The 26,770-nt window shown below is 49.6% G+C and overlaps 3 protein-coding genes across 14 annotated transcripts in view; 2 read left to right on the top strand and 1 right to left on the bottom strand.

Moving 5' to 3' along the window:
* On the top strand, window positions 2,255–8,123 carry ZP2 (zona pellucida glycoprotein 2). Of its 2 annotated transcripts, none has more exons than XM_021411834.1 (18): window positions 2,255–2,332; window positions 2,410–2,480; window positions 2,612–2,695; window positions 2,785–2,879; window positions 3,634–3,792; window positions 4,101–4,139; window positions 4,375–4,539; window positions 4,938–5,034; window positions 5,109–5,290; window positions 5,684–5,813; window positions 5,980–6,161; window positions 6,245–6,336; window positions 6,422–6,546; window positions 6,820–7,009; window positions 7,359–7,494; window positions 7,577–7,673; window positions 7,768–7,851; window positions 7,931–8,123. In XM_021411834.1, exons 1-18 carry the CDS (start codon window positions 2,286–2,288, stop codon window positions 8,071–8,073), a joined length of 2,118 nt encoding a protein of 705 aa, XP_021267509.1. In that variant the 5' UTR covers window positions 2,255–2,285; the 3' UTR covers window positions 8,074–8,123. The 2 variants fall into 2 exon arrangements, with proteins under 2 accessions (XP_021267509.1, XP_021267508.1); XM_021411833.1 differs by having other exon boundaries at window positions 4,372–4,539.
* TMEM159 (transmembrane protein 159) lies at window positions 12,015–17,442 on the bottom strand. Of its 4 annotated transcripts, none has more exons than XM_021411845.1 (5): window positions 17,316–17,442; window positions 15,460–15,622; window positions 14,782–14,950; window positions 14,158–14,296; window positions 12,015–12,765 (listed from the first exon to the last, which is right to left on the bottom strand). In XM_021411845.1, the coding sequence occupies exons 2-5, from the start codon at window positions 15,529–15,531 to the stop codon at window positions 12,672–12,674; spliced, it is 474 nt and encodes a 157-aa protein (XP_021267520.1). In that variant the 5' UTR covers window positions 15,532–15,622; window positions 17,316–17,442; the 3' UTR covers window positions 12,015–12,671. The 4 variants fall into 4 exon arrangements, with proteins under 4 accessions (XP_021267520.1, XP_021267522.1, XP_021267519.1 ...); XM_021411847.1 differs by lacking the exon at window positions 17,316–17,442 and adding an exon at window positions 17,013–17,184; XM_021411844.1 differs by lacking the exon at window positions 17,316–17,442 and adding an exon at window positions 16,875–17,006.
* The window catches only part of DNAH3 (dynein axonemal heavy chain 3), a 65,653-nt gene continuing 56,473 nt past the window's right edge, over window positions 17,591–26,770 (top strand). The window contains exons 1-6 of one of the 8 annotated variants that reach the window (XM_021411819.1): window positions 17,591–19,021; window positions 19,847–19,951; window positions 20,920–21,021; window positions 22,903–23,128; window positions 24,496–24,565; window positions 26,070–26,256. In XM_021411819.1, coding sequence (XP_021267494.1) covers window positions 19,934–19,951; window positions 20,920–21,021; window positions 22,903–23,128; window positions 24,496–24,565; window positions 26,070–26,256 — 603 coding nt within the window. In that variant the 5' untranslated portion in view covers window positions 17,591–19,021; window positions 19,847–19,933. Of the gene's footprint in view, window positions 19,022–19,048; window positions 19,429–19,846; window positions 19,952–20,368; window positions 20,531–20,919; window positions 21,022–22,902; window positions 23,129–24,495; window positions 24,566–26,069; window positions 26,257–26,770 lie in introns of those variants that run through there. The other 7 variants (XR_002443182.1, XM_021411821.1, XM_021411817.1 and 4 more) reach the window with 7 other exon arrangements.

Raw genomic sequence — 26,770 nt, 5'->3', positions numbered from 1 at the left:
CAGCCCCCGGCGCCAGGCAGGCACAACAGCCAACCTGGGGCTTTCCTCTGGGTACGGGCTCCTGCTAAAGAAGTACACTCGTTCCCACACATTCATGACCGTTCCGTTAATGAGTTCAGCACACAAAATGTTGATCTCAGTGATGGTTATCATCTAACATCTCAAAAGATTTCCTTTAGAAGGAAGTTTTCATATGATGCTAAGTGGAAAGCCATTGTTCCAAGTTTTAATTGGAATCCACTTCAGCTGGAGAGAAGCTCTGGGACCTCGTGAGCTTTTTCATTCTTACTGTCAGCACAGTGGGCATCACAAAAACAAAGAAGAAAGGAGGAAAGATTGAACGAAATCTCCATCTATTCCCATACTCCGGCTATTTGTTAATTCTCGTCCCATCTGAAAAACCTCAACTTAAAATGTGGTACATGATTCAACAGCAAGTGAGTGAAGTTTCCCAGTCTGAATGCAGACGTTTCTTTTGAGAGCGATGCTCAAAACAGAGAGCTTTCCCAAGCTCCGGAGCACTTCGAATGAAGCTTTTCTTTTGGGGTTTGAAAAGAACCTAAAACTATTCCTCTTGCAATAGAAATGTCCTACCAAGTTGAGGAGAGGCGCTGCGGGCATGGTGCGCTAAGGGCTTCCCGAGCCAGCAGTTCTCGTTTTGTCTTTGGATTTGGCCGTGTCTTTGGTTATCGCTCTGTTTCTTCCCAGGGCTATCCAAGGACAGCACCACCAGCCAAACCAGGCAGCTTCAGCAGCAGCGCCGCTGGCCGCTCGGCAGCTCAGGGCCGCATCTCCCTCCTCAGCGAGGAGAGAAGCAGCGGTGCTGCTGTTGTTGCGCCTGCTCTGCACGACGCATTCCCTGGGCCAACACGCGCTCACTCCAAACTGGAGAGCAACAAGCGCGGTACGGCGAGGGCCGAGGGGCGGCGAGCGCATCTTGGCCGCTGGGCTCAGAGAGCGTGGAGCTTGGGCACACGGGGCGACGGCAGCTACGCGGCACGATGACAGCGCACTGAGGCCACCGCAAAGGCTCGCTCCTCCCTCCTCGCAGCCGGCCGGGCTCCCGCGGGGAGGAAGCGCCGTCCCGCTGCGGGCATCCGACCCGGCGCTGCGGGGCCGCGCTCAGATCCGTGCGTTCTGCAGAGCCGGGCCGCGCTGCCCTGGGCTGGTCGGCACCGGCCTCGGACAATGCCTTTTGTTTTCCAGAAGTCAGAAAATCAAAGAAACGAAAGGAAAACACGGAGAAACCGAAGAGAGGAGCTTGCAGGGTTTTGCATCAGAAAAATAAAAGAGAGCCGAGGGGGCGTGAACGCTTTGCGGTCCAGGACACGAAGCGGCCGTTCAGCACCGCTGCGGGTACGAGCCACGGACACCTCACAGGTTCAGCGCGGGTGGGAGGAGCAGAGCTTCTCACCAGGGGAGCGAGCTCGCAGGAATCCAGACACAGAGGGAAGCGGCGGGCGGTGCCCGGCACGCGGGGGTGCTGTGCGGTCCCACGCTGCCTCTGTACCCACGCCGTGCACGAGGCGCTATGGGGCAGCGGGCACCGGCAAAACCAGAGAGATGAGTGAATGTGGCATGCACACACAATACATTAACACAACGCCCTTTATTCCCTGGATAAATATTCCATTCCTAAGTGGCCACCCGTAACACTCTTTTCCACTCCTGTGATCTGCCTTCTTGCTTTCTCGCATCTCCAGAATTCAATTGCTTTCAAAAATATGAGTTTCTGTTGTTGTTCTTTCTTTTTCCAAGTCTGTCTGACTTGCAGAGCACTGAGGCAGCTGGAACAGAACACAGCTCTGAGCTTCCTTCTCCCTGGGCCTCTTCCTCGCAGCTCTGAACAAGGGAGTTCTCTGCTGATCATGAGATCTACTCTCAGCACTGCAGGTTTGCCCAGGGAGGAGAACTGGACGCTCTCAGGTACATCTAAATCCCCCAGCACACTTGTTTTAAATCATCAGGAAATCAAAGCAGCCAGAAGTCTCCTTTAAAAAAAAAAAAAAAAAAGCTGCCAAAAGGAGTGCACCATCTGGCAAAAGAAGAAAGGGAATAAACTTGGAGCAAGAAAAAACGTCTTAAAATCATATCCAGCAACCCCATGGCAAAGACTTTGCACCACCCAACCACCCCCTGGGAACCCCCCTCCTTCCCGGGGCAGTCCTGCAATGAGGGGCAGGTGAGGCAGCACCCGCCCAGGTCAGCAGAAAGGGCACACCTGTGTGAGCTCCATATAAGCCCACCTGGGCAGTGCTGAGCAGGCTTGTGGTGGCTGGAGGGAGATGGGGCTGCTTGTGGGGCAGCAGTGCTCTGGCTCCTCAAAGATGGGGTGAGGGGGTTTGGGAGTGAGCTGGGCCCTAGGCTGTTTTCTTGCTGCTCTCTGATGAGGTTCTGCTTTGCTTGCAGGCTGCTGCTCTTCCTGTTTGGATTTTTGCTGCCCTTGGCCCCTGGTGCCTTAGGGGATTGGGATCTCTTGGGTAATGAACAGGCCCTCTTCATGCAGTTGCTGGTTTGGGGGGCTCTGCCTTTGCTTGGCACTGCCTCCTCCCCTGCTGGTGTGGAAGGGGCTCTGGGGTTGGGGCCAAGCTGACTGTCCTTCCCTTTGCAGAGAGTGTGACGTGCCTGCAGGACAGGCTGGAGCTGGAGCTTCCCAGAGAGCTTGGCAATTACACATGGCACGTGCGTGCAGTGGGTAGGTATTGCTGCTGGCCTGGCTTGGTCCTTCCTCTGTGGCTTGAAGTCTGCTGCTGTCTGCAGCGCTGGCTGGTCCCTTCTCCCTAGATCTGAGTGGGGAGGAAATGACGTCCTGTGACCACACTGTGGATTATGAGAAGCTGCTGCTCAGTGCCCTGCTGATGAACTGCACTAGCCTGGAGGTAAAGTGCGCTTCTGTTCTGGGAGCATACTGTCATAGAGTTTTGGGGGCCTTTATGCTGCTCAAGGTTGGTTTTAATAGTGTTTCTAGCTCTAATTCTACTCCAGTAGAAATCCTTACCATGGAGGGCAACTTCTGCTGGGGTGCTGTTCCCTGAGTGCTCTGTTCCCCTTCCAGCTGTGTATTAAACACCTCCAGGTGCCACCAGGAGTGCTGTGCTCTCCTGTGATGGAGTTAAGAGCTACTTTAGATGATATCTCACAGGGAGCTGGAAGGGGCCAAGGGTGTCAGACCACCTGGCAGATTTATATATGCATAAATACCTAATTTGAGTTATTCAGAGATGTTAAGCAGAGCGGTGAGTGGGGTGTGACCCCAGCTATCTCCAAGAGCAGAGACCTTACTGGTACCAGTTTCTCCAAGGCACTGAAGCGCCTGCTGGCACTTGGTTCTTGCTCCAGGAGCAGCCAGCACTGCTGCCAGGCGCTCTCTGAGGCTCTCCTCCTGATTCCTGCATCTCTCAGTGCTTCTTCTGCCTCTGCCTGGGCTGCTGATGCCACTAAGGCTTTTCTAAGGAGCCTGTCCTCTTCCCCAGAGCTCTGAAAACACCAATTCATGTTGTACCAGCACAGCTGCTTACACTAACAAGGAAAGCCCCAACTGTGGAGGGCTTCTGCTTGCTTCTGTGCTGCAGTGACAGCTGCTGCTTCTTTCTGATTTGATGTCCCTTCTGATTAAAGTCTGTCTCCCCACAGCATGGCCAGCACCAGCTGAGGCTGGAACTGCTGCTGAATGACACAGCGGGAGAGGAGAGGAACGTCACCTACCGCGCTCAGTGCAGCGCTGCCCATGAAGATGAAATCATCGCTCCTGTCTTTGTTGGTGCAACGAACTGCACAAAAGACTTCATGGCAGTAAGTGAGGGGACTGCTGTGAGTCCTGCTGGAGGCCTTGGGGCAGGCTGGCTGTCTCACAGAGCTGTGGCTGGGCTCTGGGGAGGTCTGTTGGCTGCACACCCACCTTGGCACGGCCCTCTGCTCTTTGAGAGCCACTTTGCAAACTGCCATTACCAGCACCCGTGGTCTGGCTGCAGCCCTATTTCTGGGGGATGGAGGCTGTTGGTGCCAACCCCTGCTTTGGGAACTTGTAGCAGAGTCTTCTCTTAAATGAATTTGTAGCCAGTGTCTGCTTCTGTGGTAACTGTTGTGCTCTTTTTCCTCAGGTTACTTTCCCAGGACCAAACCTCGGTGATGAGCACGTGGTAGGTGCCTTCCTGCTGACAGGAGTTGGGGTGTGCCCTGGTTTTGGACCTAAGAGCACCCTGATGCCTCCAGGCTGGAGCAGCTGCCTCTTGCTGGGAAGTCTAATATGTAATCTCAGTACAGACAGCTCCAATGCACAACCTGCACTGTACCCTTATGGGTAGACACCATCGTGCCTCATTGCTGCCATGGGGTTGTGCTTCCCCTTCTAAGGAACGCTTTCCTGCCCAGCAGGTTCAGGCAGCTGCAATGACCGGGACTCTGACAATTGATGATGGAATCAGGGAACACCAGCTGAGCCTCAGGGAAGCCACGGAGCAAGGCTACAGCTTCCTGGCTGACAGACAGCGCCTGGTTCTTCAGGTGGCCTTCACTGCCACTGGAGTTATCTCCTACAAGGTAGGAGCGTAGAGCTCATGCTGAGGAGATGATGCAGCTTTTTCAGGGACTGGACACCTTCCTCCTGATGAAGGTGTTTGTGGGTTATGGCTAGAGCTGACTTCATCTGAAGCTGTGGTTAATGGTATGAGCAAGCTGTTTGCAGAGCTGACCTGGAGTTGTCCAGTCCTGCTCTGTGTGCACATCTGGCAGCACAGTTCTGCTGGGGTTCTGTGTGCAGCCTGTCCTGTGAGCAGTGCAGTGGATGGGTGCTTTCCTGAAGAGTGAGAGGTGCAAAGCTCCAGTTCCTTCCTGCAGACCACTGGTCTCAGGGTGGACATATGCAGAATGTGGCTCTGCAGAGCTGGGCCTGTGCCAGCTCCTGTGCTGAGCGCCTTGCTCTGTGTCTTGCCCTGCAGCACAACAACAAGTTGCTCTACACTGTGGCACTCAAGCTCACATATGACCCTCCTGAACGTAGACTGACCATGGAGTCAAGGATGCTTTGCGCTCCAGGTAATGTGTTGGGGAAGCTGCCTGCTCCTGCCCTGAGGAAACTGTGTTCCCTTTCAACAAGGATGTCGTTACAGGTCCGGTGGCTTGTAACGCTACACATATGACTGTTGCCATCCCAGCGTTCCCAGGGACACTTATAGCTGTGGCTGTAGAGGATGAGACCATCCCAATGGACCAGCTCCAGGACAATGGGATTAGTCTCAATACAATGAGAGGGGTCAAGCTGGACATTAGCAGGGGAGTCCTGAAGTCCGCAGTGAGTTGAGGTTCTGGGATCATGGGGGTGGTTGTGCTCGCAGCTCTTTGTCCTTCACATGCTACAGAGCACAGCATCTCTGACTGGGCAGCTGCTGGGTCAGCCGTGTGTGCTGTGGCTGATGCAGGGTGGCTGTGGCAAAGATAAATGTCTGCTTGCTTGGTAGCAGATAAACATCACCCTCAAAAGTACCTCAGGTTTCATGAACCCTCCTTGTGAGAGCAGCTGGAGGTTACATTGCTCATGGGGCAGGCTGCTGTCTGAGATGCCTGGAGCAATGCGGGTCTTCTGATCTTCACGCTCGATGTGGCTGCAGGGCAGACTGAACTGCTCCAGTGTATGTGTAAGGGCAACTCTTGCAGTCATGCTCCAGGAGGGTAACTTGTCTTCCAGCTACGTGGGGAGAGCTGCCCAGGAGTTCAGTCCTACCTGTCCTCCTTGAAACTGACTTTTCACTTCCATGGGGAGACCGTAGCAATGGTGATGCAGCCGGAGTGCCCCTGTAACCAGCATGCACCAATAGGTGAGTTACACCTTGGGATGGACTTGGCCCAACCTGAAGCCCCAACCCTGCTTGTTCTTGGCCTGCTCCTTCCCAGGAAGCTTTCTTTGGCTAAAATACAGCAGCTGTGTGGCAAACCCAGCTGCCCTGCCCCTGTTTGGGCATGACTCCTGTACCTCTGTTCCAGCTGCTGTATGCACTCAGGATGGGTACATGGATTTTGAAGTCCTTGCCAGCAGTACTACACCGCCACTAGCCCTGGACACACTCAGGCTCAGAGATCCTGCATGCAAGCCTGCCTTCAGGTCCCCCTCAAATGATAGGGCCTGGTTTCATGTCCCACTGAGCGGATGTGGGACCAGGTACTGGGTGAGTGTGTTCCCAGAGCTGAGGGGAGGGCTTCACATAGGGGGAATGCCCTCACTAATGCTGCTGTCACTTCTCCTTCTCAGCTCGAAGGAGAGAAGATAATGTATGAGAATGAGGTGAGGGCACTACGGTCTGACCATCTGCTGTACAGGATCTCAAGGGACAGTGAGTTCAGGTGTGTTGGGAAGTCTCTTTGGCTGAGACTTGGTTGTGGGTATCCTGTGCACAGCTGTGAGACTTCCTGCTTGTTCCCTGCTCAGGTTAACAGTCCTGTGCTCCTTCAGCAATGGCGATGCTTCCCTCTCCATAAGGGTAGACAACCCTCCCCCCCTGGCTTCTTCCATGAACCGAGGCCCCCTCTCTTTAATCCTTCTAAGCTACCCAGGTAAGCCAACCCCAGGTTCAGGCAGCTGGGCAGCAACTGATGCTTGAGATGAGAGTGAGGGTGTGTAAGTCTGGGTGTGTGGGCTTTGAGGGCCCCAACAAGCTTCTCTTCCTCCTGCTGTGCTACATGAGGTGGAGGAGTTAATTCTGGAGCTGAGTGTCTCTGGCTCCAGTAGGAGCTGCAGATGGTGAACCGGCTGGCTTGAAAGTGCTTGAGTTTCTTCAGGACTCCTGTTGCGTGCTGACTTACCTACTAAGGTTTTGGCTTTTGTAGAGGACTCATACAGGCAGCCGTACCGTGATGACCAGTACCCCATTGTGAGGTACCTACAGCAGCCCATCTTCCTGGAAGTGCAGGTCCTGAACCGCAATGACCCCAACCTCCATCTGCAACTGGATGACTGCTGGGCAACAGCATCAGAAGATCTGAGCTCGCTGCCCCAGTGGAATATTGTTGTTGATGGGTGAGTGCCCTGCTGGCAGCAGGGTTTGGCCACTTCTCCCCTCTCCCCTTCTTTCTGCATTCTGAATCAGAGGCGTGGGGCCACAGGCAGAGTGCTGCATTAGGGGGCCCTGCCAGGTGCCGCTGCCAGGTATCACCTGTGGTGGCATCCTGGAATTTGCAGGATGGCAGCACCTCTGCCTCGAACTGTTATCTGCTGCTGAAAACAAAGCAGCCTGGACTAGAGGGAGGTGTCCCCCCTATAGCAGGGGGTTGGAACTAGATGGTCTTAGAGGTCCCTTCCAACCCCAGCCATGCCATGGTTCCATGCCTCTGCCCTGCCGTTGACTGGCTGCTTCTTCCCCCTGCAGGTGTGAGTACGATCTGGACAGCTACAGGACAGTGTTCCATCCTGTGGGGCGTGGTGTCAGCTACCCCAACTATCGCCAAAGGCTGGAAGTGAAGGCTTTTGCTTTTGTAGCTGGTGATAAGGCCCTCCCCGGCCTAGTGAGTGTCGCTTCCTGCTTGCTTCAATCAGCAGGACCGCCTCTTTCCCATAAGCAAATGGGCACGTCTGTTTTGTGTGCAGGTGTACTTCCACTGCAGCGTCCTGCTCTGTAACCGCTTCCAGCCGGACTCCCCTCTGTGTGCAGCGAGGTGCCCCAGACCGCCTAGAAGCAAGCGAGGTAACGCCCAAGCAGGCGCTGGGTTGCATGGCCGGTGCCAACGCGCTGCACCTCTCAGTACCACGCCGCTCACCTCTCCCGTGTGCTGTTGCAGGCAGTGGGATGCCGGGCGCCAGCTCCGTGGTGAGCTTGCGGGGTCCTGTGCTCCTGGTGCCCGATGGATGGCCGGCAGCACCAGGTAAGGAGCGGGGCGGGCGTGTGCTGCCCAGCTGCGGGAGGCAGCTCCTCAGCACGGTGCCTTTCTGCTCCCTTTGTAGGGGGCACACTGAGCAAGGAGCTGTGGGCTGCTCTTACTGCGGCTGCTGTCGGCATTCTCTCTCTGGTGGCCACAATGCTGCTACTTCTGGCTCTTCTTAAATGCCTGAAGAGAAGAGCGTCGATGGTAAATGTGGTATATTAGTGCATTTGTTAACAAATAAACTTGGATTAAAAATGTGGCTTTTCAGGTAAGAGATGTAGCTCTGGAGCTGGTTGTCTAGTTCCTTGGAGGTTAAAAACCAGTGTCTCACTCACTGGACAGAGGCAGCCCTCCTGGAGCCTTTGGCCAGAGGAACCAAGCTGAAACCAGGAGAGAAGCTCCCCAAAGCTTTTCCCCTCGAGTAAGTCTCAGGTGGCCCCAGTGACTTTGTTTCCTTGACTCACTGCCACAGGTGAGAGGACTCAATATTGACATTAGCTGCCTTAGAATCAGAGGGATGTGCTCATCCCTCCTGGCATGGGACGTGCCTTCCCATGAAAGCTGTGACTGCTAGAGAACAACCGTGTGAATGCAGCCCCTTCTCAGCTGCTTGTTCCCTTCCTCAGGGAAGGCCCGAGGTGCTGTTTCGAGGTCTGATCTGCTGAGGGTTGCGGCGGCCGGGCTCCCTGTCCCGTCTCTGTAGCGCAGCGGCTGTCGGCTCCAGAGCTGCGGGCGGAGCGGGGCAGCGCGGAGCTGATCCGCCCGGCTCGGCCGAGCAGCGCCTTCCTCAGGACGCGGTGTGGAAAGCAGGGGAAATAGGAACCGGGTGTTAAGAGCCAGCGGGGGGGGCTGCGGTGGAGGGCACCGCAAAGCGTTTCTTTGAAAGAGGAGGGCTGAGGGGGAAGGATGCAAGTGGGAGAGAAGCACGTCTATGACAGGAAAAGCAAAATGCGAGTGTAAATAGAGCGGCGTTCTCATCTGGAAGAGGAACTACGCATACTCTTTGCTGCTTCCCTCTTTAAAAAGTATTCTTAGAAGGAAGCCCAGGGCAGTGAATTACGGTAGCATTTCAGTAGTTTTGTTAATGCATTGCACACCTGAGTGCTAAGACTGTAGTAGGTGCCCGCTGTCCCTCTGGGCATTACGTGCTGGGAAGGTGGTACAATAATTCAAGCAAGGCTTCAGAGAAGGCATGAGCTGCTCTTCCTCTCTGAAGAAATACTTCTCAAAAAGAAAAAGTGAATAAAGCTTGAGGTAGATCAGGTTTTAATGCAGATAAACAGCGGCTTGCAGGCAGTCCATCAGGTTAAAGTGGCCTTTCTCCAGAAGCAAGGAGAAGGGAGAGCACAACTGCTGCCTCTGCGTTTGGTGCCTCATTTGAAGACTGGTGTGACTGCACTGATCTCAGTAGGCTGCCTTTGAGGCGTGGGCTGTTCGTGCCCATCACAGCAGCGATGCCCACCTTCCTGGAAGCTGGCAATCTGGACAGCTCTACGGCACTAATTGTTAATTTGCTACAGCGTTTCCTGTGCCTGCTGTCATAACTAAGGTCAGGTTGTGAGTGGTGCCTTCACCTGTACGGTATTGGTGCTTTCACCTTTGATATCAATACACTAATTCTCAAAGAAACTCCTGCTTCTGGAGTCTGCATGTGGAGAATGTGAGCTCCAGCAATTCCCTTTTCCCCCCTGAACCACATGGTGATAGTCCTAGTGGCTTTGGATTAATTAGACTCATCTTGAAATTCTAAGTGTTCAGACTGTACTTGCTTTTAATCTGATATTAGACTGGATAGCAGAGCACAAGCTCTGCTCAGTGCTACAAGTCACTACAGCACATTCCATGCTCCAGCATTACGAGGATGCTGTGATGAACATCTGGGCTCCACTCACGGGCTGGGAGGACCAGAAGTGCTTGTATGAGGATAGGAAAGGTGGTGGCACACAGAGATTTGCTGGGGCAAGAAGTGGTAAAGTTTTTCTTAAATGTTATGTTAAAACAAGCTTGTCACCATAGAATTATTTATCACTGATTTCAACTTCTTTTAAGTTGGGAGAGTGGTACCATGGGGGATGGGGTCAGTGGGCATCTCTGTGATGCTGCCACATCTGCAGGGCAAACAGGGATGACTGGGGCTCAGCTCCTGCTGCCCCTACTTCCATCAACTCCAAGCATTATGGAGGAGCTGTTGGTAATACCTAAGGGGATTTCGGGGCAGATGCTCACAAGGTGCTGCATTCATCAATGGGTGATAATTAAGGCTGACTTGAGCAGCATGCCTTTACCCTGGCCTCCATCAGTGGATGATCTCAAGGACCTGGCTGTGCCTGGGAGGTATCCCAGCCCAGGGGGATGCAGAGACACTGGATGCAGCCTGCTGCGGTGCAGGAGAGCTCACAGGGCCTTGCTTGGTCCCTGTATAGAGAGATTCTGAGAGAACTCCACTGATGAGGATGTACCTTGTAGATATCCTGGCTTCTGCCAGTGGGCGCTCAAAATGTAAACAGTAATGGATTTCTGAGGCACACTCCAATAAATATTCCATCTGACCTGCCCTGTGCCTACAGCCACCCAAACTTCACGGTATTTTGGAGGAATGGGAGAAGTCACGTGGGGTCTTGTGATGAGGATTGGAGCTCAAGAGGCTCCTGGGCTGCTCACTGTTTTTTGGGGTGGGAAGGCTGACTCAGTGTTTAGTGAAGCTGTTATTGGTGTGGAGAAGGGCCTTGGGTGGGATGGCCCAGTGGAGGAAGCTGGGGGCGGTGGAGCACACTGCCACAAGGGCATCGAGTTAAGGTTGAAGCAAGACTTGTAAGTGCAGATCAGTCCCAGGCTCCCATAACCCTAAAAGTTACAAACTACATAAGGAAGTATGTGGAAATCAGCTATTTGGTAACTTAAAGCCTTGCTGATGAAGGAAGACTGTGGCTGCAGTGACAAGCCAGAACAGGTGCTGGATTTGCTGCTCCACATGGATGCATGTAAGTTCATGGGATGTGGTGGGATCCATCCCAGGGTACTCAGGGCTGGCTGAGGTCAGTGAATTATCTGTCAGGGGGAATCTGGAGAGGTGCCAACTGACTGCAAGCTGGCAAATGTTCAAGAAGGATGAGAAAGACGACTTCGGTAATTGCAGGCCTGTCAGTCTCACCTCAGTGCCAGTAAAGAAAATGACGGCCAGAAGTACTGACCAACAGCCGCAGGGCAGCGCAGTCACTGGCCACAGCCAGCACGGGCTCAGGAGGGGAAGGTCTTCTTCAACAGCTGTGACTTCCTTTCACGATAAGGTCACACATCTAGTTGATTAAGGGAAGCCAACTGATATTATCTTTCACATTTCAGAAAAGCTTTCAGTACTGTTTCCCCCAGCGTCCTTCTGGACAGAATGTCCAGCACCACACTAGCCCAAAGTGTAACGCGATGCGTCGGGCCCACGGGGTTGTGGTAAATGGGGATAGATCAGGCTGGCGGCCAGTCACTACTGGGGATCCGCAGGGCTCCATTTTAGGGCCAGTTCTCTTTAATATTTTCATCTGTGCCTTAGATGGAGCACTGAATGCGCTGAGTAAGCCTGCTGCAAGTACTAGAGTGGGAGGAGCTGCTGGCTCCACGAAGGGCAGAGAGGCCTTGCAGAGACACAGAGAGCAGGGAAACCACCAACTGCACGGAGCATAACAAGTGCTGGACTCTGTGCTGGGACAGGGCAGCCCTGGTGCACAGCCAGCACGGCGTGATGCTGCCCTGCTGAAAGGGCAACTGCAGATTTTATTCTCCAGTCAAAATAATAGTGGAAAACTGTGCACAGGTACTCAAACGATATCTTCGTTCCATCTTCTACATGGATTTCTCCATCTGTATAAACAGAATCACAGTCCTCTTTTCTAACAGAGAAATTCAGGAATGCTTGCCTCTGTTTTGTTTTTGTCTTCCTGCTACTTGTCTATTGCTACCAGCTGGAAGCTTAAAAAACATTCTGTGTGGGATAGAGCGCTGAAATATCCATGATAAATATTTTATCGAACAAGCATAATCCTGCTTGAAAGGAAAACCAGACAACCTGGTTAAACAAACAACACTTTATTAAACTAATATTGTTAGATAGTGCTTAGAAATATTACAGCATTTTCAAAAATGGAAAAAATTTAAATAAAGTGTGAAGTTAAAACCAAGAAGTAAAACAAGCCATCCAAGCACCCAGAAGGAGATGACAGAATGCAAGACCAGGCTGCATAGCACTGCTGTGATGAGGCAATGAGTACAAGGAAAACATCCCTTCAGATTTAAAGGTGTGTAAAAGCTTACACCGCAAATTGAGGTGTGATGAAACCATTTTCCTCCTACAATGGAAAGCATTACTGTGGTATACTCGCAGTATTTTAACAAGGGTTTTTAGCACTTAGAAGTTACTTTTTCACCTTTCAAAAGCATTTCTGATGTTCTGGGCTTTAACGCTTACATATACAATGGCCATCTGCTTCATACAAACTGCAGAAAATAGTACATCCAGAACTCCAGTAACAAAGGCAAAGTCGCACAGCACCCTACCCCTTTCTTTCACCCAACTGCCACCAACTCCGCTGTTATTACTGCATCCCTTTACCAAATTCTGCAGAACATGTCACCGTGCTGCAGCACGGCAGTGCGCTGCTCAGCAGGTCCTGCTACCATTTGTCGTACAGTGACAACGCAAGATGCACGTCGATGCTTTCAGTTCCCGCATGGAGTGCACTGAGGCTGAATGCTCAATGAGTAAATGATTACATTGCAAAGGACAGACCTCCACGCTGAAGTGAGTACGATGGGGATGGACAGAAGCCCACTCACTTGTTCTTTTGTTTGTTGTCAGAAAAGTCCATGACAGACAGACTCTTCTGTGGCGAACTTCCGTTAACTTCTTGCTTCCTCACCTGGCTCCTGTACACAGGAGAAACGAATGGCTTTACAGTCTGCTCTCCCCTAAGAGTGTTGTCCTCTAACTGTCTGCCAGAACAGCTGAGCAACATGAGACGTAAGCCTATCTGAGACTTCTGGAACATCCACTGCTGCTCCATCTGCCAGGGCTCTCTGAAAAGGCACAAGAGCAACCTGCCAGACGATGCCTCTTTAACATCACAGCTGCAAAGCTGTGTAGGTTGCGCTGCGCATCAGTACGTGTTACAGGAGAGAGAAATCTTTTCTGGACCTGGTGGGCAAAATGATGGGCCCGGCAGCAGGCCTTGGAGGAGTGCTACAAAGCCCTGGAGCAGATACGCCGGGCTCTGCATCACAGTTTTGTCTTCCTGAAGGTACGATACCTTCACGGGAAACTGCGTGTGTCCCTGAGAACTGTGCACGAAGCGCTGCTACGATGAAGGACCAAACTGAGCAAGTCTAAGAGAGAGCAGCTGCAGGTTTTCTCCTCGCTCCTCCCTGTGCTTACAAGTGACCGTCACCCTCCGCTTGCAGGTAAATGCGTTCGCGGGCAGTAGGTGGCCCTCCAGCACAACCCGCCACGGCCTCCCTGAGCCACGGGCTCAGCAGAGCGCAGCTAAGGGAAAGCTCCCCAGAACTGCCTCCAAGCCGAGAGCTCCAGGAGCACGTGAAGACATGACTGGCAAACCAACACACGTGCAGCATCCAGCAGAACGAGTCATTTCTACTGAAGCCACCCACGCTCTCCCCTTTAACAACTCAAGCACCTATTCCAAAGCTACAAGTAATTTCAGTCCATTACAAATACAGGCAAGCTGAGATGGCTGGGTACTGCATTGTGCAGAAAGAATGCTGCTGCATCCTCTAGGCACACTTGAAGGTGTGTTTTGAGAATGTTTAAATCAATACTTATTCTGAGATAAATTTTGATGTTACGGAGTGTTAGCACATGCACATTTTTCAAGCTCAAAGAGGGGAGATTTGGGTTGGACATAAGGAAGCAGCCTTCTGCAGTGAGGCCCTGGCACAGGTTCCCTGTGATGCAGTGGAAGCCCCGTCGCTGGAGACATTCCAGGCCAGGCTGCACCAGGCTCTGAGCACCTGATGGAGCTGTGCACGGCCCTGCTCGCTGCAGGGAGACGGACTAGATGGCCTTCAGAGGTCCCTTCCAGCTGTAAGGATTCTAGGACTGTAACTCTCACCAAAATCCATACTGATGACTAGATGTTTTCTTTTAATATTGAAGCACCAAAGCAGCCAAAGATGCCCCAACACTCAAAAAACATCCATCAAAAAAAACCAGAAGCATTTCAGTGTTAAAATAAATGAAGTAGCCAATGCAACAGTACAGCTGCAATTTGAAGCCAGAGCGCAGACCAAAAGATGGACTGTTACCTTGAGGCACACCAGTAGTTGACCAAAGCTGAAAGAACGATGTAACAAACACTCAGCACTCCAGAAACTCCGAGTGAAAGCGCACCCAGGCCACAAAGCACACAAAGGAGGGCTATGCCCCCGATGGATATCACAACACCTAAGAAAATAGAACAGAGACTGTTATTTAAACATGTTTATATATAACTAAGTTAGAAAAGCAGAAATTTGACCACAACCCCAAAGTAAAAGCATCTGGGAAAATGTAATCAACTAGCTGATGAGGGCAACAGCCGAGAGCCCCCTCCTAGCAGGAAATCACCGGAGGGCAGAGCTTTACTGACATATGCTACAATGCCAAATGAGAAAAGAAGAAAGAAATAACTCTGTAAAAATGTCTTCCATAAAATACCACAAACGAAAGCTACGAATGGCCAAGATAACTGGTTTTGCTGTGATCAGAGGTTCAGATTGGAAAGGGAAATAGGATTTCCTCTTGTACAGACTACAGCTCATCAGAGGACTATTCTGAGGACCACACGCAGAAATCTTCAAACGCTTCAGCTGGGACTCCAGAAAGAAGAAAAGAGAAAGGAAAAAGTTTCATGTCTGAAAAGGGAATGCGTAAATGCATGCATACAATACCTTCCATAACTATCACGCCAACGCACGCCATTATGACTGTTGTAACAACAAAAATCAGGAAAAACGCCACAGGAATAGTAGACACTGCCACAAACATCAGGAGCGATAAGGCAACAAAAGGATGGTCATCTAAATACAGGCCAACGCGGGAGTTCATAAATGCAACGACCTGTGGAGGGAAGAAAAATGCTTCAGATTTCATCTCATCATAACTCTCGAGGTCACAGTTCTTCAGTGAAGAACGCGGGTACATCTTTCCTAAGTCTGCAGCTGTCGGGAGTGCAGCGTTACAGATGGAAAACAAATTTTTTTTGTTAAGGCAGTTTAAAAACTGGAGTCTTTGTGTAGGAGAGACATCTCTTTTCCTCTAAGGAAATATGTACCACAGTTATTTGTAGAGCAGCACAAGCATGTCACCAAAATGCCACTCTTCTGCCCCAAATGTTTGTACCAGTAACACAGCAATGCAGAGCAGCTGTCCTTTCATCTTGACTGCTGAAGATATGGGAGCGCTGCCCTTCCCCTACGCTCCCGAGCATCCACTTAAGAAAGAGCGCGCCAATTTTCCAAAAAAGGGGAAAAAAAAAATCACTGAAATTAATTGGGGCATCATATCTCAAGACTTGTAAAGAACCTCGCTTCGGAGGCGCGTTACGGACGATTCCCGCGCAGACCTACGTTTGAGTTGCTGTGGATGGACTGCATGATGAAGTGCCATTGCTTCTGCAGCTCCTGCAGCTCCTTAGACATGCTGCGACCCGTGGGCTGGTGCCAGCCTCCTGAGCCACCGACCTTCCTAGCAGCCAAGGTCAGGGCAGTGACAGACTCGTGCAGGTGTTTCCTGAAAATAAAGTAAAAGCTTTTGCCAAAACAGAGACTGCAGATTCTGTTTGTTAATGTCATTCAGAGCTTAAAGCATTAGGTTTACAAAGGAAACCTAACACACAGGCCCTGAAAGCTCTTCTGGAACTCGCAAGGGCAGAAACAAGCATCAAGGCACCCTACCTTCTTCCTTACAGCCCTGATATCCCGAGTTGCACAGAGCGTGCTTTCACAAAACCAGCTAATGCTAAGGAGAACGCTCTGGGTCTGACACTAAGCAGAACATCCTTTCCCTGCTCAGAAAGTGCGTACATCTTCGTTAACCAGGTCAGCGTGGGGGTCCTCTCCAGTACATCACTCTAAAACTGCCAACTCAGCAAAAAAAAAAAAGAGGGCAATTTGGGGTCATGAGGAAGAAGTCTGCTTGCTTCAACTCTGAGGGCCATGAGAACCCCCTCCCTCAAAACCACTGAGCATGTGCAAGGAGAAGGGACGCTATGGGGATGGTTTGGGGGGTGAACTGAATGTGTATGTACTGCCCAGGAAACCTTTTGCATATGTAACACCAGTAATGTATATCCCCAAACAAAAGCCCTTCAGCTATTGTATGGTTAGGGTGGATGTTGTAAATTAAGAATGCCTGCTTCCCAATGTCACACTGTGGTCATTGAGGGCATTCCTGCATTTTGGATGACAGCTCCAACCCATTTAACCACGAGGGTACGGCAACGCCAGCAAGAAGAGCTGGGGCTGTGCAGGTGGAGAAGAGGAGGCTGCGAGGTGACCCGAGAGCGGCCTTCAGTATCTAAAGGGGAACAACAGGAAAAAAGGGGACAGGCTCTTAGCAGGGTCTGTGGTGACAGAACAAGGGAAATGGTTTCAAGCTCAAAGAGGGGAGATTTGGGTTGGACATAAGGAACCAGTCTGCTGCAGTGAGGGTGGTGAGGCCCTGGCACAGGTTGCCCTGTGATGCTGTGGGTGCCCTGTCCCTGGGGACATCCAAGGTCAGGCTGGAGGGCTCTGAGCACCTGATGGAGCTGTGCACGGCCCTGCTCGCTGCAGGGAGACGGACTAGATAGCCTTCAGAGGTCCCTTCCAGCTGTAAGGATTCTAGGACCGTCAGTCGGCTCTACCCGCACAGCACAGCACTGAGACCCGGCGCAGGAACGCAGCCACCGCCTCCAAACGCGGCCTGGCAGCGCCGGGCGGAGCGCGGCAGCGCTGGGGCAGCAGCAGCTCCAAACCTTTCCTGCCGCCTCTGAAAACGTCACCTGTTGTTGCTGGATTCCATCATCCGCGGGGGACTTAACATCACGCTTTCCTTCTTCTAAATACGTAACCACGCCGTCAATATTACGCTTTTTATATACGCTGCTGCACACGTTATATCCGCACCCCATGACACGTACGTTATTTAAGACCGCGCCAGGCTGCTCAGCGCGCGCTGCCTCCTCTCCTTCCCACGCACTGCAGCGCAGACCCGCGCCACTCTCGCTCGCAGCAATGCGCGGCGCGGGGCCCGAAGTCCCTGCGGCCCGGCTCCGCTCCCGGCGGGACCCCGGCAACGCTGCCGTCTCGCTCGGGCCGCCGCCCACCAGGCCCCGCCGCGGGCGGCACACGGGCAGCGGGAAGGGCGGCCCCGGGACCCGGCCCCGGGACCCGGCCACAGGACCCTGCGCGCCCCCCGCCGCTGTGGCACCACCCCCGCTCACCTCCCGCCGGGCGCGGCCTCTCGCGGCGCGGGCCAGGGCTCCGGGAGCGCTGGGGGAGCGCGGCACCGCCCTCTCGCCGCTGTTCCCGCCCCTCAGGGCCGGGCCGGGCGGGGTGCCCGCGGGAGGCGGCTGTGTTTGTTTTCTGTTCCCTTTTCAGTGCCCTCTCGCTTTGCGATCCGGCCCGGGTAGCCTCCGTGCTCCGGCCCTCCTGAGCTGTGCCAGCCAGAAATCGGCAAAATGTTCCTTCCCGTTTCTGCTTTAATGGCTGGTTTTGGTTGGTGCCACCCGTGGAAGTGTTGGAAAGCTGAGTATTAAATGCGTCACGGTTATCTTTTAATGGCAGCAAAGTGTATTGCAAATTTAATTTTCACCCAGAGAGGTTTTATGAAGTATTCTTTTTTTCCTTTTGAACATGTCAGTCTGTGAGGAGGTGGTGTCATTGTGGTGCTGACTTCATTGAGCTCCGCAGATACGCAGATCTCCCCTAACAGATGAAGTAAAGCAGAGATTTGCATCATAGTGAACTCATCTGGCAGTACAACACCAGGCCCCAGCGAGCAGTGAGCAGCTTCAAGCTCAAAGAGGGGAGATTTGGGTTGGACGTAAGGAAGCAGTCTGCTGCAGTGAGGCTGGTGAGGCCCTGGCACAGGTTCCCTGTGATGCTGTGGGTGCCCTGTCCCTGGGGACATCCAAGGTCAGGCTGGAGGGCTCTGAGCACCTGATGGAGCTGTGCACGGCCCTGCTTGCTGCAGAGAGACAGATTAGATGGCCTTCAGAGGTCCCTTCCAACTCCAAGGACTCTGTGATTCTGTGTTTGTATGTATGTATATGTTAAAGTGAACGCAGCTAACTGCAACATTACAGCATGTCAGCCAGTGATAATGATGCCATAAAGTTTAATGGCTTTGCTGAGTTTAGGGGATGTTAAATTTCTGGCTGTTCTCAAAACATGCCGCAGCTGCAGTTTCATAGCTGGTCCTGTTCAGCTTAGAAATTTATTTTCCCACTATATGTAATTATCTGCTGCTTTTTCCTTGTGAACTAACTGCTTCTCGTGTTTCCCTCGCAGCACAGGTAATGCATTGAACTTTAAAGAGCACGCATATCAAAACATTAGAGTTGTGCACAAAGGAGCAATCATTACCATAATTCTTGCTTAATCAACCTTGTCTTGCCAGCATTGCCTTGAATTCGCAGGAAGGTGCTCCTGTTGCAGAACAGTACCAAGGAATTTGTGAAGCTGCCACCCAGAGCAGCCAGGCAGTCTCCTTCCCCGGCGTTAGCGGTGCTGGTTCTGTACCCACACTGCTGGCTCGTGTTCATGGTGCAGCTCCTTATGGAAGGAGCTTCCACATGTGGCCACAAAGGGACAATCTTTCACCTTGACCTAACACCGCATCCCAGGAAAATGGTGCCATTGTGTGAGGGTTACCCGCTGTTCTCTTGGTGTACAGAAAATGGGATGAATGGCATCTGAAGGTGTTGGTGAAGAGCTGTAGTTAGAATGGAATGGTTGCTTGGTCAGGTGGAATGTGTACAGTGCCTCTCTCAAGGGCCAGCATAAGGAAACTGCCCTGCATTTCCTGCTGGATAGTAACAGCTCCGTCTGTGAAGAAACTGGAAGGATGCTTTCTCTCAGGATGTGGTGACAACTGTGGCTGGAAGACAAATCCACACAAACTGGTGTGGACAGACTGGGAGTACCAGTATCCCATTGTCTTTGGATCTTTGGGGAGTTTGATTCTGAATGATTAAAAATCATGTTGTTTTCATACCAATGTCAGAATATCTAGGATGTGTTTGGGGTTTTGCTAGCTTTCAGGGGTGAGGCGAACCTGTGTGGTTGCTCATTGATTCCGGAACTGAGTTTCCGTGGCTACAGCTTGGCACAACACTGTGCTGAGCGGGGCTGGCTGCTCAGCTCTCCAGAGGGAGGGGGAAGGAAATCCCAGCCTCCTAGCACCGGCTGCACTGTAACTGGGGCAGTGAAGGTGAGTGCTGAAAAGCAGAGTGACAGAGAAGTCCCCTGAGCTGGAACGGGTCCACTGAGTGGGGGGACAGGCAACGAGGGGCTGCGGGGCGTAGCGGCTCGTGCACTCAGTGGAAGCGTCAGGTCTGCTGGCCGTACGCCTTTCTCTTTTCCCATTTGTTTTGACGTGTTTGTTTCTCATGGCATTTAATGTGTGGAAACGTGCTGTAAACCACTATTAGGGGCCTGGAGTTGCTGGTGCCTTAGAAAAGATCGAGCAGTGGGGAGGAACCTGGGTTTGTGGGAGGTGGAGGGGGTAGGTGTGAAAACCTTGCCTGACGGATGTCTGGAGACAGTTAGAAAGCTTAAGGTGAAAAGTGAGCTTCAGGAGGACGAGGAGGAAAAGCCAGCATGTGGTCTGGTGGGGGAGAAACCTGAATGTTGTGAGCAAGCCAGGAGAGAGGGGAGGTTTTCCACCAGCAGCTGGGCGAGGGCACTGATTGGTTTGACATCTTCTGTTGTTCCCAGAAGGCTCCTCTCATTTTGTTCTGTTTGTTTTCAGTGCATGCAGTGATCAAGAGCCTTATCTGAGGAGGAGGAGGACCAAAAAATTCTCGGGAACCAAAACAGAAATGAAAGACAAAGCAAAATGAAGCCAACGCAGAGGGTGAGTTCTTCCTGCCAGGATTGTGGCAGATTCATGTGTTTTTCAAATTGGCTGTCACTTGTGGCTTATGATACGTCATTGAGAAGGACTCTATGTGAAGACACTCATTCTCGTTCCGTGTTCTTTGGACATTGATCTCTATAATATACTTTTTATTAAGAATTCTGTTAATAGAGTATTTAAGAAGTATTAACGCTTTGAAGGGTTATAAACGTAACCCAAGGGCTGTGTTAGAATGAGCAGTGGTTTTCTTAAGAACTCTTACATCTTCATGAATGAACGAATCTCCCAGTGAACTGCTCAGTTTATTCTTACCTGAAGGCCCAATACTTTCATCATTAATCCAGAAAAATTCCTGCTGCCTTTAGTGAGATATGCCGGGCAGTGATAGCGTCCTGATTCTGGGTCTGCGTGCAGGCGCGTGGGAGCACCAAGGAGGTCGGTCAGATCAGTCCTGTCCCAGAAATGACGCTGAGGAGGGCACAGTTTTGTCTGCTTGAAAGCCAGGTTTGGGCAGCCGAGTTTCCCAGTCATGCATGAAAACTGCCACTAGCTCTAAACATAGGTTTGAAGTTACGTGTAAGTAACGTATAATCCTTTTATACATAATTGTGCAGGGTAATAAATTGGTCTTATATGGCAATTTAATGCACTGGCGTTCTGATACCACGTGCTTTCTCCTCCTTTTTCTGGTAGTCTCACTTTGTTTCTTGTGGATCTCCTGAGCAAATATGGTTTAGGAAGATCAGAATGGACTGGGGAAGGCAGAAGAGAGGTATCAGCTTATACTGAGGAAAAGCACTATTCAGAAATATCTCACAACACCACGGGGCCGAATAATCTTGAGAAAATATCCTTAGAGAGCCTTTTGCGGTGCCATGGAAGGCAATATATCATTCTGAATAACTCTTTTTCAAGATGATGTAATTCATAAATACCTTCAGAAAGTCTTTGTTGTTTCTCCGTAGTCACAAAAGGATTCAGCGTGCAGCAGGAGCCGGGCAGAGCCATTACCAGAGGTGCCCCCCCCCCCTGCTGCTGCTTCAGCTGCGCCCTCAGAGCTGCGCGAGGTTTGTGCTCTCCCCCTTTTGTCAGGGAACACGTTACATTACGTGTGCTAAAATGATTTGGGCCACTGTGTATTACTGGGCCTTAGGCACATCGTGAGTTAGGGATAGGGAAAAGTAAATAAATCACTGATTTTAAGTGCTGAGCAGGTGGTTGGGTATTTTATTAGAGCTGCTCTTATTTAGAAAAGCATTGTTACACCTCCTTTTGCTATTTGGTTACTAAACCAGTTAAAATCAGTTCATTATTATTTGAGATTAAATTTTGGGGTTTAAAATATTTTCTTTCCAAACAGATTGTGATTTATTTACTTACTGCATTTAGCTAAATCAATACTTTATGGCAGTGCACAGAAAGCCTGAATTCAAATGCCTGTCCAGAAACAGCTGAGAGCTTGGCAGGTGCAGCATTGATCTGAGTGGACGGGTACAGATGGCATGGATAAATGACATGTGCTAACATTTACTGGGAGGAAGAAGAGAGGGCTGGCATTTCCTGCTGTAAGCAGCCTCACGCTTCCTCATCTGCCTCATTTATGTCCATACTTTGTTTCCCCTAAGGTATCTACTAAATAGTGAGGTAATAATAAGGTACTATTTAAGGTACTATTTAATTAATAAGGTACTATTTAATAGTGAGACATTGTTTGTGGAGAAATTGGAGTAATTTCTGCTGTAAAGTGTGTTGCTCTGGAAGAAATACCTCCTCTTTATTTCCTTGGAAAGGACAATAGATAGAGGGAGCACAATAACACCATGTGATAGGGCAAATTCTCAGCTACAAAACGCTGCTTTTCAACACAGTCCCCACCACTAGCTGTGCTTATTTACCAGCAGTGAACAAGAGCTCCATGCCACGCTCGTACAGATCTGCACGAGCAGAGGTGCCCCACTGTCACCACTGCAGAAACGCAGCACCCGCCCCTCACTGTGCCAGCAGCCACTGCTGGGTCTCCATCAACATTCAGCAAGTGTCAGTGAATGTCAGTGGGTGCCATTTTTCCACATGGAGGAATTCAGTGACACCCCTTTGCTTCATCTGCACTTCCATGTCAACTCCGTTCTGTCAGAGTGCCCCTCTGCTGCCATCTGTCACACAGCAGCAAAATGTAATGGGGTGTTGGTGGGAAGGTTCAGCCTCTGCTGCCATCCCACCAACATCCATCTCTGATGTCATATGCCAGCGTAATGAAATAGGAGGCAGTGCTTTCTGAGATCGCTCGTACATTCATTGTTCTGTCTTATGTACCCTCTGTGGGTGTATCTTCCTCCCAAAAAACCCATACTTTTCAATCCCATATCCATTGTGCCTGTGAGCTGTCTCACTGAAGTTCTAACCTAAAGAATGATGAAGAGCCAGTCCATAGATAGTAATTCACTTGTGAAGGAACATGGAATGAGCAGACAGAAGAAATCTACTACAAATCCTGTATTGATGTGAGGGAGAAAGATGAGAAATGAATTTGTTAATTTGTATTATTATTCCACTGTATTGTATATAATTCTTGTACACAAGTATTGAGTGTAGACAGGTAGTTAGCAAAGGCTGGAGAAATAGGATTTTCCTCAGTGCAAGCAAATGTAAGGAGAAAAAGGAGATGTGAGGGAAGAGAGCACGCTAACTAGATCCTGATGCTTTCTTCTGATTTTTTTTTTTTTTGGAGGGAGCAGGGCATGATTGTTCCCACTAAAGAGTTGTATGAAATTATCTGTGCATATGTGCGGAGCACTGGGATCTAAAATAAATTGGTCTTCAAATTACTGAGTCAGACTTGCGTATTTGCCCGTAGTACTAATTGATATGTTACCCTGTTCTAGCACTGAGAAGAACTAGAATCACTGAGCTGTGTATAACTGTGGCTTTTCTTCCTCCTCTCATTTCAGCTTGTCCTTAAGAGCAGATGTTACCCTCGTTTGATGCAGGAAGCATCATGGACCTTGGCAGCTCCATTCAAAGAACAAAGTTACCACCGAAGCCCAAGTGACTCCATAGCTAATAACTACACTCCTACTGCACAGGATTTAAAGCTGAAAAATCTGCACATATTGAAGTCGTCTTCGATGGCGAGGACGTCACCGGGTTCAGCAGAGCAGAAAACAGTCTCACCGTGTATCCATGTGTGAATATATATATAGTCTTAGCCTTGTTTGTTAATGCATCATCTGGCAAAATGGCTCTTCCCTGATAAGTACGTACAGGCGTGTTACCTTAGGGCCGGGAGATACAAGTTTCTGAAAGCACGCGTAACTTTTGTAAAGGTAAGGCCACATTTTGATAAATCTGCTAGATTCATCCTTCCAAATATCACATGCAATTATTTGGAGGAACTTGCGTGCAGAGCAGAAAATGAACAAGGTGCAAGTCAGCTCTGATTATTGTTAGGAGTAAGAACTGGTACCAGCAGCAAAACACAGGAACGGGTTCAGTGTGCGCAGACGTGCACTGCTGCTGTGCTCATACTCGTGGGGAACGGGCGTCAGAGTCATGAGCATCTCTGAGCAGCATTGCTTAACACACCGCTCATGTCTGAGCATGCAGCTGATGTGTTAGCAAACTGTGCACACATACGAGTCCTGCAGTATGAAATAATTCATGCTGTTGATTCAAAAAATGTTGTGATACAGTGCAAATCAGGATATTAAGAATTGTAATGCTTCTGTTTGTTTACCTATATGCATCTAGATAGAGATATATATAACATATTCAGTGAAAATGTTGCTCAGACTTTATCTTACTCATTGCAAGTAATAAATTAACTCCATTACTTAGTCTGTAAATTCAAGAACTAAGAACTCAGGTTAATTTCATTATTATCTAGTTAAATGTCCCCTGCCTGAGCAGTGAGACATCCACGGAGCCCTGTTTTCTGCACAATACCAGGCTGTGAATGTACCGTCCTGTGTTGTTGCTTTGCTTCTCTGAAGTTGTAAGAATTGTTTATTTTCCCTGGGATAGATGGTGTGAAATAGATTCAGTATCCACTTGTTCCTCAGTATATCATGTAAGAAGGGATTAACTGTTTTCATTAGGTGTCTTTACAGTTTCTTAATTAGACGCCTGATTCTTCTACTCCATGTGCTTCTGTAGTGCATGGGTGGGATGTGGGAAGCAGATCACAGTATGTTTATTGAAGAAAATGTGTGATGTATTTATTTATTGTTTAAAGTCCTATCTGTTTGTACACCTATTAAGAATTCATACATCTCTGATTTTTTTATGTGCAGTATATTTGGTAGAACTATCTTACTGAACTGCCTTTAAATTTAAAAGAGAGTGTCGTGGGGCAGAAAACGTGCTCTGTGCAGAGGGTTGGGTCGGCACCAAAGTCACTGGGCCGAGTGCTTCTTGAAGCCAGTTTCTTGTTCCGGACTCAGCGAGGCTCGGTAACTGTGGTTAGCTCCATTTGTCATCCATCTGAAGTAATACCTTGTTTGAAAAACATTTATCTATGTTGTTTTCTTAACTGGTGCTTAAAGCTTTAAAAGAATCTGCTCCTTCCAGGAAGAGGCTCAAAACTGCTCAAAGAAGTCCACGTGGCTCTGATAGGTAATGTTCTGCAGTGGAGTGACAACACACAGAATCACAGCCATTCTAGTTATTTGAGTTGTGCTTTGATTTTCTTCTGACTTGGAGGATGTGATATGCTCCCAAGCATGAAATGTTAAGTCTCTGCAAAAAGGTGTGTGCACCGAGGTTGAGATTGCGCTGTGTTCTAAGCCAGCACCTTTCACCTCTTTGTGGCAGGGTACATTTGGGTCATAGACATAGTGCTAACAGAGCCCTCGTTTCACAATTATTGACTTGAGAACCCCAAATTTAGGAGGTGGAGGTACAGCTCTCAGTTGTGCTGTGAGCTTTTAAATGCTCTGCAATGCTCCTGGAGTTGTCAAATTGGGCGTTCTGCTCTGATGAGTATTTCTTCTTAGCTTTTTTTTTTTGTTGCTTGTGTTCATCTGAAAAACAAGGAGAGAAATAGTCCTCTCTGGCATTGCTATGGCAATAGCTTGGTCTGTGTTAAGGTAATGTGGTGATCTGCTCCATAAGAACGATACAATGGGGATTTAAATTCTGTTCAGCTAAGATCTTGATAATGTGGAATAAGTCAGGTCTGAGCAGCAGGCTGAGAGCTGCTCATCCTGAGCAGTGTCAGCAGAATCCCTGCAGGGGATAGAGAGAGTTGTGTAATCTTGGCAGTGAAGGCTGCAGCAAAACTTACAAGGGCTGCTCCGAAAGTACTGCCTCCTATTTCATTATGTTGCCCCACGGCATCAGAGGCAGATGTTGGTGGGATGGCAGCAGAGGCTGAACCTTCCCACCAATATCTCATTACATTTTGTTGTCTCAGTGGCACCCACTGACACTCATTGATGCTTGTGAATGTTGATGGAGACCCAGCAGTGGCTGCTGGCACAGTGAGGGGCGGGTGCTGCATTTCTGCAGTGGTGACAGTGACAGTGGTTCACCCCTGCTGGTGCAGATCTGTACGAGCGTGGCATGAAGCTCTTGTTCACTGATGGTAAAGATGCACAGCTAGTGGTGGTGTTTGAGTTGAAAAGCAGTGTTATGTAACTGAGAATTTGCCCCATCAAATGGTGTTATTGTGCTCTTTGTATCTGTTGTTGTTTCCATGGAAATAAAGAGAGGCATTAGTTTTGGAGTGACCTGCCTATATTTGCAAATGAGCCAATCTGAACTTTGGCTGAGATTGTTAAGATTTTGGAAAGATAATCTCCTGAAAATAGGTGAGACCTCGGGCAAATAGCTGTTCCTGTGATTAGGTCTGTCTCTGATAGAATTGCTTGTAAGTTGCTGCCCCTCTCAGCAATACTGCGTGGCTGGAAAGTTTACGTGATGTTAAAGTGGCAGCTGGTTTTCCCTCTGTTAAAGTAATTTGCTATCTTAAACAATTTAACTGAGATTCTATTATGAATAATTGAAATACTTCATCGTAGGCTGTGTTTGTCCTCAGAGCAGTGGTGTATTGTTTGTCCGCGTTGATCTGAGTATCCACTAAGGCTTCTTCACTCACCAAACCTGTGTTTTGTTTCAGTAGCACACCAGTGTTACACAGTTTGGATCTTGTTTCCCTGCGTGCAGCTGCTTGTAGGCCGGAATTAAGTGCTATATATTACACAGACAACCAGCCATTGACTCCAGAAGAGCAGTTTGTTGTCATGCACTTACACGAGCAGGAGATGAATAAGCGAGAAAAGACACCTTCAGGAAATGATATAGAGGTATTGGCTTTATTTACTTTTCATTTTAATTTTGAAAGAAGTAGCAGCAGTGCCTCGCTGGCATTGTCTGTAAACTCTTTGCTTAAAAGTAGCTGAGGAGAGAACACGATGTCTGAGGTTTCAAAGATGTAAATATGAATATTTAGCAAACCGCTGTCAAATTTTGCTTCCTTTCATACTTGTTTCTCTTTCTAGCTTCTTAGTTTGCTTTTTATCTAATGATTTTGCAAGTAAAACTGTCTTCCCAAATTTGTAACCTTGCACATTGGTGGCTTCTCCTTCAGAGATCAGTAATTTTAGTGTGCTGCACTTAATTTAATGCATGCTTACATCCAAACAGATACAAGTATGATCAAAATGTCAGACATTTAAAAAGAATTGGGCGATAGGCATAGCTGCAGCTCATGATATTCAATCACCGTTTGATTGCAGAAAAGGTTCAAGTAATAGAAAAGCCGAAATGATTTCACAGTAATTCATTGTCTAACAGAAATTTCCTACAACAGGCATAATA

The sequence above is a fragment of the Numida meleagris genome, chromosome 13 (genome assembly GCF_002078875.1).
Source record: "Numida meleagris isolate 19003 breed g44 Domestic line chromosome 13, NumMel1.0, whole genome shotgun sequence".
Lineage (NCBI taxonomy): Eukaryota > Metazoa > Chordata > Aves > Galliformes > Numididae > Numida > Numida meleagris.
This window is presented reverse-complemented; position numbering and strand designations above follow the sequence as displayed.